Raw genomic sequence first — 15,841 nt, forward strand, 5'->3', positions numbered from 1 at the left:
ACGTCAGCTGGCGACAAAATGTTGCAATGAACGGGCCCTTTTGCGGATGCAAAGAGCTCAAACTACAGGATTTCTCCTTTTCTTCAAGTAGGCGCTCAACTGATGCCACACCAAGGGTCTAGGACCAGCGAGGCACCTCTTGGGGATTCAGAATTCACTCCAAAAGAGGCCAGTAGGTCTCAGGCAGGTCCAATTTCTGGCCCACGTAAGTCCAGTTGCAGCAGGTAAGCTGGGAAGTTACAGAGCTTGTTGTGTTCCTGTAGCTTAGAACAGGAGGCCAGTCAGCTGACTTTGGAGTTACTTTAACCTGGGATGAAGGGCGCATGTCCAGCCTTCCTTCTCAGCAAGCAGGGCATGTGTCAAGCAGCAGGGCATTAGGGTGTTCTTCTTGTGTAGTATCCACAAGTCCAGGAATGTACTAAAATGTGGGTCTGAGGGTCCTATTTGTATACCTGATGCTTCCCCCAAATGTCTGGAATTTCTTGAGACTTGCCCTGGTCCCAGTCTATCCTCAGGCACAATAACCTAGTGTGAAGTTTTTGTGTAGCATCAGAGGCACATTCTTTTGAAGAGCAAGTGGGGCTGTGCACAGCTCTGCCCCTCCCGCCCATCCTGCCAAAGATGGCCCATACAGACTCATTTGTGCAGCTGTCTGTGAGGAATACACAAAGGTGACTGTCAACTGCACATAGTCATGTGACCCAGGAACAGGTTAGGTTACAAAAATGCCAACTTTCTTAAAGTGACATTTTCAGAATTGTGACTTGAAATCCAACTTTACCGCTAAAGAGGATTTAAAATTATAATTCCTCAGACACAAAACATGACTTCCCTACCTGCTCCCAATCAAAAGATACCACTTGTTAAATGTTATAAAATTTTATTTTATCCCATTGTAGAGGTAGTCCTCACAATAGTGAAAAGCCTATAGTGCTCTGATGGGCTGCCTATTGCCAGCTACTTGCTACCCTCTGCCCTGCTTAGCAAAGGACTGGAACAATCTCACTTGAACCTAGAGTGACTCCAAGGCATACTGGCTTGCCCCCGTTTCAGAAGTCTCAGAGATATCAAAGACTTCCTACAACCCTTCAATAGCACCTGGACTCTGCGATCTGTGATTCCCACCCCTGCCAAGTGGTGCCAACCCAGTCCTGGGTTATTAGTAGTGAGGCTGAAACTCTTGACGCCGCTGCAGTTGCGCCGATCGTAACTGGCGCAATGCACCCGACGACAACACATCGCCATCTCCTGCGCTGCTCGACGACAAAGTCTCCCTGAGTGCACAGCTCGACTACGACGCATCACCCATCTTCAGTACTGCTCAATGCCTAAGCTTTCCATGAGTGCGCATCTCAACAATGACGGATCAACGACAACGCTTCATCTTCCTGCTCCTTGCCTCTCATCCTCGATGCAGGTCCTCCAAAGGTACTGTTTTCAGCGGGCCAAGGCTGGTCCCTGTATCTGACCCATGCTCCAGTGCGGTCTCTCTGACCGTTTGGATTTACCCCAGTGTAGCGCGACCAGATGTCCCCGGTGGGCGCGTTATGATTCTAAGCACTATATTTTGATTTAATCTGGAAACTGATAATTCCGGTTCTACTACATGGATTTTTGTAATTTTGGTCTTGTTTTTCTTATAACATTCAAATCTATTTTTCTAACTGTATGGAGTATTTCATTGTGTTACTGTGTATGTGCATTCCACATATGCTTTACCCATTGCCTCTTTAGATAAGCCAGACTGCTCTGTGCAAGCTATCAGAGGGTGATCGCAGGCTATCTTTTAGTGTGTATCTAGCTTACCCTGACTAGAGTGGTGGGTTCTGCTCGGACAGGGCGTATAGCTCTGCCAACCAGAAACCCCATTTCTAACAGCATGTTTGGAAAATATATATATTCAATGAAAAAACCAAAGGTTAAATAACGTTTTAGTTAGGTGAGTTGGTCATTGACAACATTAACGATTTAAACTTTTTTTTTTAAACAATTTCACCAGTTATAGCTACCAGCACTAACTAGATCTTGAGCCCCCTCCATGTACTGCTTATGACCTTACATATGACATCACTCATGACATGTTCTATGACATTATTTATGACATCTAAAATGAAATCATTGAGGTCATCACTGATGACATCATCCAGTGAATGAATGCTAAATTAGGTCAAAACAGATGTGGCATCGAATTATATAAATGCTATGAGACACTTGAAGAAAACCAGTAGCATTGTGCAGAACATTCGGTAATTACATTATCTTTTACAAACAGTAAACAGAACAATATGCCGTTAATGTCTGTAGGTGTCCATTACAAGTTTTACAACTTGCTGATACAGGCAGAAATAGACTGCAGCTTGCTCAGCAAGGACATATATTGAGGCTTGCAAAGGTTTATATGAACACACAGTCAATCAACAGTGATGACATATTTTGTTATTGTGAAAACATTATATCTGAAATCTCATGTTATCATGGCAGTACATTAAATTCTAGATCCAGTCTCTGTCCTTAAGGCAGTACTGCTTTTAACAGGATCTATACAGCACTATTCAACAAAACTTCACATTGGTACTCGATCTGGCTAATTGTTGTCTTTTGTTGGTGGGGGCTTCGATTAAGCTGTTTTAAACATGATTTTAGTTAAAACTGAGTATAATGGGTAAACCACCATCTGGATGAATATTTGTTTTTAGGTAAAAATTGGAAAACACCAGACTTTGCTGCGCTAATCCTGGTTTGGTGTCATTTTGTGTCAAAACAGTGCAAATGCAGCGCTTAGCACTCTTCTGTGATGGATACTCCTATATGACCAAATTGTGCCATAGTAAGTCAATTAATATACCATGGTCACCATCTACAAAATCACTTGATCTCATGGCCAACTTCCATTCACATCTTGGGATCATGGCTAACCTCATATGGCTTCACTCACTGTTCACTGCAAGTCTCTATGTAGTGGCAAACAGGCTTGAAGCTGAAATCTGAGCCTGGTCCCAGTCTAGGGTAAAATGCCACACCATGATGTCATCCTCCCTCTCTGAGAGCAAGACAGAGCTCTGCTTACTGAAATCTTAGTTATCTGGATTGTGGTAACAACGATTACTGTGCATATGGTTGACTTCAAAAATAAAGTCCTACCATAAATAAAGAGGAGGGAAAAACATAACTTCCTAACATATTCTATGCAGTTTGCATTCAGCTCTTTGATGACAGTTCATAACAGTCACTGTTCTATATTAGGGTTGCATCTTATGAACTATGGTAACAGAAGGATCTCTGTGACAAAAGCTGTAATTCACTCAGCTATCCACAAAAATACAGATCTGGAATCTGTACAGTACACGTTCTTTGCACCAGGCATATTAACCCTCAGCGCTACTTCATGGCGGGTCAAAACTGGCACTAGATTTTGTCAGTATAGAGAGCGAGGTCAGAACTCTTCTATGGGATGGGAAAAACCCACGCTTTGCGACACATAAATTGACCAGGGGATGGTATGACAGAGGAATCGCATTGCCTGACCTAAAACAATACTACTGGGCCTCCCACCCCGCGGTGGTTAATCAATGGGTCTTTGCCTCATTGTCCGAACCATCATACCGCACGGGCAAATGTATAATGGCTTAAGGGAGGTATCGGCATGCACTTTTTTTTCCAATCCCAAACAACAGCGCCTCACTGGCCCCACGGCGCAAACAGTTGCACTTTGGCACTGCGAAGAGACAAGCGACAAGAACTCTGGGGTGGCACAAGAAATTGACACTGATCAATCCCCTGTGGGAATACGAGCAACTGGGCTCGTTGAGCAGATGCCCAGGCTTTGACAAGTGGGACTTATTGGAATTTCTCTAGTTGGTGACCTGTGGAAGCAAAATGAGATGGTCCCATTTGGAGATCTACAGAGTACCAGCTTCCAGGGTCAGAGATGTTCTGCTACTTGCAATTTCGCCATGCACTAACCACTGTTGTTGCTAGTGGTGAGGCTCTACCTGAGGCCTTCCAGCTGGAGGATCGACTTTTAACAGATTCCCTAACACACAAAGCCATATCGCTCACATACCGTAAATTAATGAACAACAGACCAGACCCACTGGTATGTCTCCGGCAACTGTGGCAATCGGACCTTGGGTATCTAGAGGACAAGACTGGCAGGAGGCTCTCAACTCCCCCAAGGAAGTTGCTCTTCCAATGCGATTACGACTAATTCAGCTTAAAATCTTACACAGAACTTACCTATCTGCACTTACACTGATCAAAACGGGACATCGGCCGGATCCTGGGTACCTTAGAGGGTGCGCAGCAGAGGGTACATTTTTTCCACACGTTTTGGGAATGTCCAAATATCCAGCCATACTGGGTGAAAATCATCTCTATACTTACGAGGGTAAGCGGGGAAAAGCACTGCCCACTCTCGGCGCGTCTGTTTATTAAATGTGTGGGAGGCTACAAACCTTACCCAAACTAAGCATACATGGGCATCACTGGGATTTGTCCTTGCCAAGAGGAATATTGCTCAGATGTGGGGAACTGAGGATTTGCCTAAGTACCAAAAATGTGCCAAGGACATGGACAACGCGATGATCGCGGAGGAGGATGTTTTCAAACACAGGGGTTGCCCCACGAAATGGGATCACAAATGGGCTAAGTGGAATGTATCATGTGGTGAAATATGTGTGTCTCCGTCAGTCGAACTGCGCAGAGCAGAGTTGGACATTGATCCTCTTCCCATTTAATGCTGTACAGAGATTATGAACCTTTCTGTCACTGCATTTCATTGCTCTGCGTCCTTCTGGCCACCCACTGTAGTATCAAAGCTGTTTACTAAAAAGAGAATTAAAAAAAAACTGGCACTAGAGAAAACTCTGATCTCTCTCTCGCAGGAACATTGATCACAAGGATTATCTTGACATTTTTAATGGTGCCTGAAAACTGGACAAACATGGAACTCTGTTGCAGGTGTTGTAAATCGTAATGTTATTTCTAAACACAGAGCCCCCACCCCATGTCAGCGCCCCATCCCCTGGTCAGCGACCAGTGCGGCCGCACCAGTTGCACTGCCTAAAGCCGGCCCTGCCTCAGCGCTCCTCTCTCTAGCCTCCCATTTGGGTGATTTGGCAAAGAGGCAAATCCTTTGTGAACCCGGTGGCTGCTGTCTCAGCTCTCCAGTCGGCATCTTGTTTCTTCCTCCTTGTGCCGAGATTGGCCGGAGTTAACGCTTCCAGTTCAATTTCTGGCCTTTTTCTTTAGTATAATGATTGGGATTCCAGCTCCCACTTCAGTGTACGGTGTTTGGAGTTTCCATGTTGCTCATTTCACGGTAACTGCGGCAGATGATGGCTAGTGACCCTCAGAGGATGGCACTTTAATGCCTTCTACTGCAATATCATAATGAAGTGCAAACATATCTCCATCTATGCCTATCCTTCACATGTAGTGGGATTGAACTGCTAAAAATATGTGTTTAAGTGCTGGAAAATAAGGCAGGCATGCAGGTAAAAGAAACAAAGAGCAAATTCAAGGACAAAAATAAATAGCTAAATAAGAGGATTAGAAGCACGATAAAAGGGAGGTAGTATTACTATAGGGGTGAAAAAAACGAAGGAGATTAGAGCAAATGCTTACTGAGCACTCGAAAAACACTTTACACATGACTTTCTTACAGAGTAAAATAAACTAACCCCCGATTTTTACAATCAATTTTTAGAACCACTGGAAAACGCTAAAATCACTAGGTATTTCCAGAAACAAACCTGATTCCCACATTTGTTGCCAGTAATTAAAGAAGTGATTCTTACCAGGTGCAAAGAACATCAAGTATAGAATCAGGCCAATGAGTGCAGTCCATGAATAAGGAGTAGGGCAGTAATTATAGGCCCAGAAAAACTCTTCCGTTTTTAATCTGGATTCATTGGAGCATCTGAAAGGTTAAAGCAGCACCAGTGTTAGAAATGTAGGCTAGCACAATAGTGAATTAAGGACTAAACATCAACAGTGTAATTAAAACGATTTCAGCAAAAAGTAAGTCTACAAATTAAGAACACTTTATTTCTAGAAGCATAAGCAATTGTTAGGGAGGTGACCTGGTGATTGAGCAGCAGGATCAAAGCTGAAATTGACAGAACATTATCCAAACAAAACGAGAGGGTCTTCCATGATGGGATGGTTGTGGTCAAACTATTTGCTTTCATTCACTGGTTTTATAGCTTTCCAAGTTATTGCTTTGGGATGTGCTGCTGTACCCTTTGTATATATGAATATGCCAGGCCACACAGATTTCTTCCTGAAGTCATTCCTGGAGTCCTGACTTTCCCTTGGAGTGCTTAATTTGATGTAGAGGTACCATGGCTGTTCTAGGTATGCTGTGCCAGTTGTTAGTTTTGTACCTGTCCCAGACTTCTCTCAGAACCCTTTTTTTTGGTTTCTTTCAAGGAGGGAGGCGATTGTGCTGCTTTGTGGGGAGCATTTATATTTCTGCATATCTCTCTTCTCTAATTCATTGAGTCCATTGCTTCCTTGGGGTTGAAGGAAGTGGCGTGGGAGCTTTGATCTTCACTGTAGGTTCAATCATTCTTCATCTTAGTAGTTTCCCTTCTTGGGAGTCAGGCACGCTGTTGTCCCAAATAAAACCTTACATGTTCACTTTCCACTCTCAGGAGTTGGAGGAGGCTTCTATTATGTCTTCAGGAATTGTGTTGTTTTCGTTTTGAACCTCACTGGAGGGAGATGTTCTTTTATTCTATTGTCTCATGTCCAACTACCAAAGATTTCAATACTCAATGGATTGGAGGGAGTGCGCTCACATCCTCTATTAGAGAGATGTTCTCGGAAATTTTAATCCCATGCCCATACAAGTTAAGATAATTGAAGTCTCCACTATACATGTCCTGGGCCTACTTTCTGATTATCCACAAGTTGAAGAAACTTCCTTCCTGCGTCATCAGATGAACTTACATATATTTATTTTTACAGATGTTCTCATGTTCTGTACAAATTAATTCATGTTCCATTAGCCTTTCAGGTTCCCAGAGAAAGGCGAATACGGTGTCACTGTCCTGTGGTGCCAGCATGGGTTTATCTAAGACTCGTTCACTAATCAAATCAGTGCCAGTTTGCTTAGAGGACTAGCCGTAGGTAGATAAACTCATGTTTCCACTGGCAGAAATATTCACAATAGCAACTCTAATAAATTTCTCTTGCTCCTGTATTATTTCTAACACAGAAATATCACAGTAGAACTAAAATCTGCACTGTTTTCAATTCTCTCTCAGATCATCTGAATGGCTGATACTAGTCCTTTAGCTGGGTTCCTTGAGCAAGAACTACTGAAGGATCTATGGGCCGCGTTTGCCGCGGGCTCAGGTAGTGGGTAGAATACATTTCGACGTTCTTGACGGCTTGACTCCATGGTGGACTGCTTACCCCCATTGACCTGGCGTTGGCATCAGTGGCAACACAATCGGAAACTCTGAGACTGCAAGGGGTAGCAGATAAGGGACCAATGCCACAGTATTGTGTGAGAAAACCGGTGGTATTTAATTGTGTGAAAATAGCAGGGTAGTAAATTATATCATGACTCAACCGTTGACATTTATAAGTATTTAACTTTGTTAAATAACATATCTGAAATAACACTTTGTCAGTGTTTTTTTAAATGTACCCACATTCATAAGGAAATGCTCCTAAATTACCTCGCGTAGCAATTCACGTTGTTAATGTGGTTGTGAAAAGCAGCTAAGAAAGAAAATGAATGCCAGTGTAGCATGTAGCTAATTAGAAAGCTCTATTAACTGCTTGTATTGCTTAAATTAAACACATATTTTGAAACACTTTAACCTAAGGACCCAAACATTGTAATCAACATTTTGAGAACTCAGTGAAATTACCCTGTAGAAAGTTGAGAAATGTATTAGTAAAAAGACTAATAGCTTTTAATTTCAAGGATACAGATGATTGTAAAAATACATCACGCTCACACACTAAAGTAACTGATAATAAGCAGCCTTTGCAGAGTAGCCTTTGCAGAGTAGGAGTGTGCCTCATATCCGAATTTTTCACAATTCAGAAGGAGACCCCTGAATCACTTTTGCCATAGAAAGACTCGTTCTACCTCACATTGGAGCCATAGCATGACCACCCTTTAATGAACGGAATTTCTTACAGATTTGATTGAGAATGTAAAGGCATTTTACAGTGTTAACTTTTAGCATAAAAAGTGGGTGTATAAAACATTGAAAGTTCTGCTGAGTAGTAGAACTACTGACATTCAAAGCGTTTAATGCAATGGGGTTTGTTTAACGCAACATTTGTTACACAGGTTTTTGTTTCGTAGTTATTTTGAGTTGTTACCAGTGAAGAGCATTTTATAAAATACTTTGCAGCTAAAGAAGTATGCTCCCGTTCGACATTCTCACGTCCTAATTGTGTGGTAAGATGATGCTTGCCTTTTGCTGTGACATACCTCTTTCAGACTACCATAAATGATAACACATCATGGTCTAACAAACGTCCATACAAAAAATGTAGGAGGACATTCACAGAGGTAATCGTAATGATACTTTATTCGGCACATAAATAGCCATAAAAGATCCATACATCAAGAGAACATACACATAATATATAAAAATGAGCGAGTTCAAGAAGCGACAATCCCCACGCTTATCCCAGGGAACCGACCAATCATAGCATCTTCTAGAGCCAATTACATCAGTCCTTTTACCAATAATACCAAATTACAATCTGGTACTCTCCTTAGCCATCCATTGTTTTCCTAGATCTCATTGCTGCTTTTAAAAATGCACAGACACCATAGCAAACATCATGAGTACTTAAAAGTTAAAGGTAAAACAATGCATCCCATTTCCTAAATCCCAAAGGTTTTAAAATCAGTTTAATAAATAACCTGAAATTAACATGTGAAAAAAGTGCAGAAGAACATAGAATTCATCACTGATTGATCTGAATAACCATCACAGGGGCAAGCCACCTCTAGCGTCCCGATCTGAACACTGGTTCCAGAGAAATTCAAAAGTCAAATCACAGTGCCAGCCCCGAAACGTAAAGATCACGCCCATCGTTAAAGGGGTATTGCAAGATACTTAAAGGAATTTACAAGTTCTATAATCAACTCGTATACCTGGGCACCAGTGTGTGTTGCATCCGCAACCGTTTTTCAATAAAGTTTTTGAACAAATATATTTGTGTTGAGTCGTTTCTTTATTATTTGTTCATAAGTTATCCAGATATCTTAATGTTACTTCACATGTAATATCTTCATGAATAATTTTCTGCAGTTTGTGCACATTTTAATCGCCAAATACATGGCCTTCAATGGCCTCCCAATGCATTTCGGCGCAGCCCCGCGCCTTTGTCAAGGGATCTGTAAGTTTTAAATAATAATCATTACCAACAGTCTATCGCAGTTCACAAAACTATTTGCACTAACCTAGTGCCATACAATTAATTCAACATGTCCTAATGCATGGTTATTTAAAACAAAAAAGTTGTAACCTGTTACATACATTGCTATTGGATCTCATTTTTGAATACCATACACTCGTTAAAGCTCTTAGCACATATCTAAACGGTGTCTACCATTCTACACAATGCCTCAACTAAATAAGGAGCATTTATAAATAACAAATTTAGTTACATGATACCGGGTTGCGTAATGGCGCTTTGGCGCTGCATTCGCTGTTACACTGCTAGGCTTTACACATTTAAATGGCCACATCCCTAAACTTCGACAACACGTTTATACACATGAATGAGTCGAAAACCTCGCTCTCAAGCATGGATATAATGCGCGCTTGTTAACACGCTAATCTTAATGGTACAGCAGTATGTGCTACCCAGTTTGCTGAAGCGTTCCCGCTTACCTGATTCAAGCTAACGGCCGTTCCCAACCGCGTGTGAGACTCAGCTTGTTACTGCGGTGAATGGCGAGGGTAGTTAAATGAAATAAGGGGAGGAGTAACATCTCCTCATTTAGCGCTAAGCATGTTGGACTTTGTAGGCTATAGCCTCATTCTACTACGAGTTAGATAATACCAAAAGACTCTCGCGCAATGCATATAAGTAACATATTACACCATAAACATCAGAGCACCCATGCGTAGAGTATATGCAGAATTCAAATAAACATTTTACAGGTAACATTGAAACTCCACCCTTTCATTAAGCCCCAACGGTTTAAGGGTCCGAAGACGATATATCCAATGATTTTCTCTTTTGAGAAGCTGAACTTTGTTGTTTATTCCATCATGTTTCTCCACATTTTCTAAGATACGGAGCACAGGAAGTGTGTGGATATTTTTGAATAACTTTAGCTGTGCTCGAATCACTCGTTTTTTGGTATTGCAAGATACAACACAGAATCCTAAGGTGCTAGAGACATAAAATACTCTTTGATGGTACTCTTGCTAATTTCATTTCTACTCACTGGGAATGGCATAAATAAAAAAAACGTAACATTATCTTCTTCCTATCAGACTTCCTTACTGTAAGCGGTGTGTCAAACGTGTTACATTTAATGCGTCACATGTTTTGCGTACATTCGCCAACCAAGGAACTGAGAGCCCTTGTCTAACTTAAACAATACAAGATGATTTCGCTGGTCAAGTTAGCCTCGGTATTGGCCCACACGCTAACCCATAAAAGAAGCGGTGCAAGCTTGGCCATGTCTGTAATATACCTAAGGTTCCTCTTCGAATGCAGAATAAAGTGGGAGCTCATGGGAGGTAAATGCAAAATCCGCCGATAGAAAGTTTTATTCCATATGCAGGGTATTAGTGTTGCAATATCCCCAAACCCCCGCCCATAGAGAGCTGCAGAAAGTCACTGAGCATTATACATTTTCAGAATAGGAGATACTGTGCCCCTTCCAGCATCCTGAGGCAAATTTTAAAAAGTGCCAGCTGCTCTACTAAGCTTTAATCAAGAGTTTCTGATCTGTGAGTGCCAAGACCCAGCACTGCAAAAGGTAATCCTCTCCCCCATTTGGGTTCCACTAGCCATTAATTTGGTCATAGGTTTCCTGCCTGCTCCACATGCCAAAATACTTGATTTTCCATAGTTTGTGACCTGGTCCACTTCACTCGTGAAGGATTTGAAGGATTCCACCAACAATCACAAAGCCCCTGGGGTCTGTGCCAGGAGTACTGCTTCATCTGCTTAAAGCAGCCCCAGCACCGGAACTCGCTTAGTCATCGGGATGTCTCTGGTGTCTTTAGTGAGGGTTTGGTTCAGATTGTTGATATACACAACATAGAGAAATGGGGCCAGGATACAGCTTTGACACACCCCATGAGCAAGGGGAACTATATCAGACTACTCACTTGTCATGCCATACCTGACCCTTGCTGCCAAGTTCTCATCAAGGAGTGCAGGAAGTTCACTACTGCCACCTCCACCCCTAAACATCAACCGGAACTTTGTTTTTCTGATGCAATCAAAGGTGGTAGACCAATCCACAAGGGCCAGTTACAGTGGCCATCGCTATGTAATGGTGTATTTGCCGATGATCACATTCAAGTTTAAGCACTGTTCCACCTTACCCAGCTCCTGGCGAAACCCGTATTGATAGGGGCTACAAATGTTGTTTGCAGTCGCCCATGATCGTAAACTATTAAACATCACATGCCCAATAATCTTAACTGAGCTGTCTATAAGAGAGATGGGGTGTTAGCATTTAGATGCACTGCAATCCCCTTAAAGCTCGGCACTATAGTAGAAAGAGTCCAGGACTCGGGGATCTCGCTCGACAATGAGTTGTTAAAAACGTGTGTTATCAGGGTCCCTCTAAATCTGTATTACACATGATTAGGCTGTGGGGTTTTAGGTTTAAACCTACAATAACTGATAAAACCCCACTGAAGGATAAATAGCCCTCACCGGTGAAAACATATAAACACTGAAAAAACACCTGCACAACCACAAACTAAATGCCATTCAAAGAAAGGAAAAAGAGAGTGAAAGAGTCATTTTTTTCTTCCTGAAGGAGTCAATACAATGTAACTTTGTTATACAAGCTAGCAGTAAGGAAGACTGGCTAACATTATTGTGCTTGAGTTTTGTTCTTTAGGGATGCCACTAAAATATTGTTTCTTCTTCCTTTTACTTTTTTCAGTTTTGTGGCCTTTGGTCTAAAGATGCAGGGTTTAGTTTCATGTTTTAGTTCTAGTTTAATTATTTTATAAACTGTAGAGAATCAGAAAATATCAAACTCATATTTGATATTTTGGCTGCATTTGATTCTTTCACTGATAGGTAAAATGTCTGGTTTCATAAAAATCTTTCCTAATATGTGTCATCACATTTACCCACAGAGAATAGGTAAAATCTCTTAATACATCAGACCATAGTTTCTAGTGGGTCAGTATTGATAGTAGGTGAATTGCCAACACCTCAGGATTTAAACATTCAATGCAAGGTATAGTGACAAGTATATACATCACCAAGCATCTGAGATAGTGGTGAAAACATGACACCAGACTTTTGGAAAACATTGAACGCAGTGTCACTTGTAATGCTCTGCAAAAAAGGTTCTTTCCAAGTTCAACAAAGATTGGAGTGATATTGTTTGTATTTGCAGTGATTCAGCTACGTATATAAAAAAGTTGTGTGATGACCTGTCAAAATTGATACCCGAGCTGAAATGATTCCCTGTAGGAGATCCTTGCCACTTGTTAGATGGTATGCTGAAAGCATCTTTACCATCTTCAGAGTTAATGAGGGATGCTATTGACTTTTTAGTCCATTCTGGTGCACTGTTTTCTTATGCACAGGAACTAAAACGCAAATATTTATCATTTCGTGCTTTATGTGGCATCAAAGAAAGAGTCATCCCAACTGTGTCTCTTATCTGATGGTTTTCAGCCCAAGGGGCTATGAATGCTGAGAGGGTCTATTCATAGAAGATTACATGGGAAGGAAAGAGCGAGCACACATGACCCAAAGACTCACTGAAGAAGCATTGTATGGTGTACTACAATAAGATTAATTTGCAAAAATCTATTTGGACCTCATATACACTATACATACACTGTCTATATACCATGTTCTTTCAGTGAAGAAAGCAAGCAATAATAAAAGCAAAACGTTCCATAAACACCGGAAAAACACTTTCTGTTGTATATAGTGGCACGAAAATGTGGAACCACTGATAACAACTGTTTTTAAGATATTGAAAACACTGAAAAAACCCCACCAGAATTTACCAAAAATAGAAACTGAAAACAGGAAAGCCTACACATGATTAAGTTCATAGGGACCCCAACCAGGCCCGAGGCTGTTGTGCCATTGGGGCTTTGTCTGATAGCAAGGGTAAGTTCCTGTAGAGTAATTATCATGGGAGATAGCGTACCATTGGCTGAGGAGCAGTGACTATCAAACCAACCGGGCATCACCTGCCCACTCCTTACTTGCTGTAGCAATAACTGCCTGATGCTCAGATTTAAATACTTGAAGTGATTGATCATTTCATCACCTTGCACATCAGACAGACAAAGGATAAAGGTCACCAGGTGGGACTTCAGCAACATAGCTAGTGTTGCCGCTGGATCTTTCAAATGCCACACAAGCCTTAAACCATCACTGGTATGCTGATTTATGGGAGAGGGCGTTTTGTGAACTGGGAATTATCCTTTAGGATACAAGGCATTGTGATCGCTCTATTCCATAGCAAGTAATACCCCTGCGAAAAACCATGATGAGACAGTATGGGTTGAGAAAATATAATCTATAACTGAATCCTGTCTGTGCGCCATAAAAAGAGGGCAGCAGCACACTATCTACACTGAGCAACTCTACTAGGTTATCAAGGTCGTGTTCAGCCAGATACCTCGCCTCTACCATCAGATCTCCTGCTGTGGTGGCAGAAGTTTCAGACCCTGGATCTTATAATTAATCTCCAGCTTTACATTAAAATCCCTGCAGACGAGGTAATTGGTTTGCTTCAATTTACTAGATTCAGTTGGCTTTAAGTCAGATACAAAATACGAACACGTCTTTAAAATTACTACATACAGGATTTAGGAAATCATTATTATAAAAATGAATCAATTAAAAATAAAAACTGCCGAGTTCGTCCTTAATAAGCAAGGCCTTAAAAGGCGGAGTTCCAGTTTCCCTTCAGATTAATAGTAATTGAAACAGAGGTAAACATAGTGGTCCAAGGAAACAATTTTTACGTGTGTGACAGAACCCCTTTCGAACACCAGACATATTAGTCACTGTTTAATACAGAAATTCGTTACGCCTATTCCTTGGGTTTGTTAAACTTGTTTGTGTACTTTCAAATGTCAGACCCGATGGTAGCTGTGCCAAACTTTGCTAGGCCTCCTTTCTTTAATATAGACATCCTTTTTTTAGGTCTGGTCAGACAGATTTACCTGCATGAATGACCTGTTATTAATTCTTTTTTAAAAAAACAGCGGAAAGTAGTAGAGAAAGAGCGTGGGCGTTAGGTAAACCACCTTTAGCCACTGCCTTCCATGTCTTTTTCCTGCTTTGGCAGAATTTTGATGGGCTATCCATCAAACCCGTGGCATTTAAAAAATGGTTATATTTTCATTATATTTTCATTTGTGTGCTGATAAGGCCATCAAATATTGCTTTTATTAGACTGCAGCTGCCATATGAGAGCCAGTGTTTATTCTTTGATGTATTTACTGTGCTGGTATGGTCACACTTTAATGACTGATCTATGACTATTGTGTTTATGCAGTATGTACTGTTAGCGATGTGTGCTGTTTTGATGCATTGCATACAAGGCCATTCACTATTGTAGCGCTCTAGTGTTCCGAGGGTCTCTCCTGAGCCCCGGAAGCACCAGCACACACTGTAACACTTTCTGGCCAGGCGTGGCCAGAAAGAGATAAATAAACGGGCTGGAAGTGGCACGGCACTTCCTGCCCAGACCAGCAAGCTGAGTACGTGTCTCCTATGTATGTGTGCGCACTGCACCCACGTGTAGTGACCCCCAAGGCCTTGGAGGTCAACAGTCCCCACACTGGCGACGAGGGAGTGGAGCCACCAACACCCACGAGCGGACCAGCTGCGGGAGCGCCGGAGACGCCGAGCCCCGATTCAGCCGAGACCCGCCGACACAGCTCCTGTGACCGTCACGAGAGTCCCAGGGACAAGACCAGAGTGAAGACATCGCCTACCGGTAAGCAGAATATGCCAGAAGCTGCGTGAGGGACTGGTACCGGCGACGCGCTGAGGCGAGGAAGCAGGAGGCGCCGGAGACAGGCCCAGCCAGCCGCTTCTGAAGTGCGCGCATGCGCAGACAAGTGAGGCCGACGCAGGCCTCAGGCTTTCACCGCGTGTGTGCACAACGCCTCACGCTGAAGGGGGATCAAAGGAACAATACAATCGATATCATAAAGAGCGCGCCCAGCGCTCTGAACAGACGCCCAAACACACGAGCGAACAAAGAAGAAAAAAAAAAAAAAAACAAGCACGAGACAATACAATCAAACAAGCACAGGACAATACAATTAAACAAGCACAGGACAATACAATTAAACGCAAGGCAAGCGTAACCAGCGCCTGAAGAGAGCACTGCCCACGCAACCATGTCTCAAGACCAAGGAGGGGCCACTGGAGGGGCCACTGGAGGGGCACCACAGGTAGCAGCGCCCCCTGCAGCTCAGGCTCCAACACCTTCCACACATGCACAATTACAGGCGCTACCGCCTTTCAGCGAGCTGATCGACCCGGGGACAGCAGCACCCCGGTGGGCAGTGTGGCTGGGGCAACTTAACAATTATTTCACAGCCACCCGAGAGAAAGATAATGAAGTGAAGCGCTCTCTACTTCTCCACTTCGGAGGCACAGA

General features: G+C 42.4%; 2 protein-coding genes across 2 annotated transcripts in view; one reads left to right on the forward strand and one right to left on the reverse strand.

Moving 5' to 3' along the window:
* Positions 1-15,841, forward strand: part of REDIC1 (regulator of DNA class I crossover intermediates 1) — an 805,769-nt gene that overhangs the window by 693,762 nt on the left and 96,166 nt on the right. The gene's annotated exons all lie outside the window — the stretch shown is intronic.
* The window catches only part of SLC2A13 (solute carrier family 2 member 13), a 1,480,845-nt gene that overhangs the window by 27,991 nt on the left and 1,437,013 nt on the right, over positions 1-15,841 (reverse strand). The window contains exon 8 of the mRNA XM_078680010.1: positions 5,799-5,920. Within this exon, the coding sequence (XP_078536136.1) occupies positions 5,799-5,920 (122 nt within the window). The remainder of the gene's footprint in view (positions 1-5,798; positions 5,921-15,841) is intronic.

This window comes from Lissotriton helveticus, chromosome 1_1 (genome assembly GCF_964261635.1).
Source record: "Lissotriton helveticus chromosome 1_1, aLisHel1.1, whole genome shotgun sequence".
NCBI classification, from domain to species: domain Eukaryota; kingdom Metazoa; phylum Chordata; class Amphibia; order Caudata; family Salamandridae; genus Lissotriton; species Lissotriton helveticus.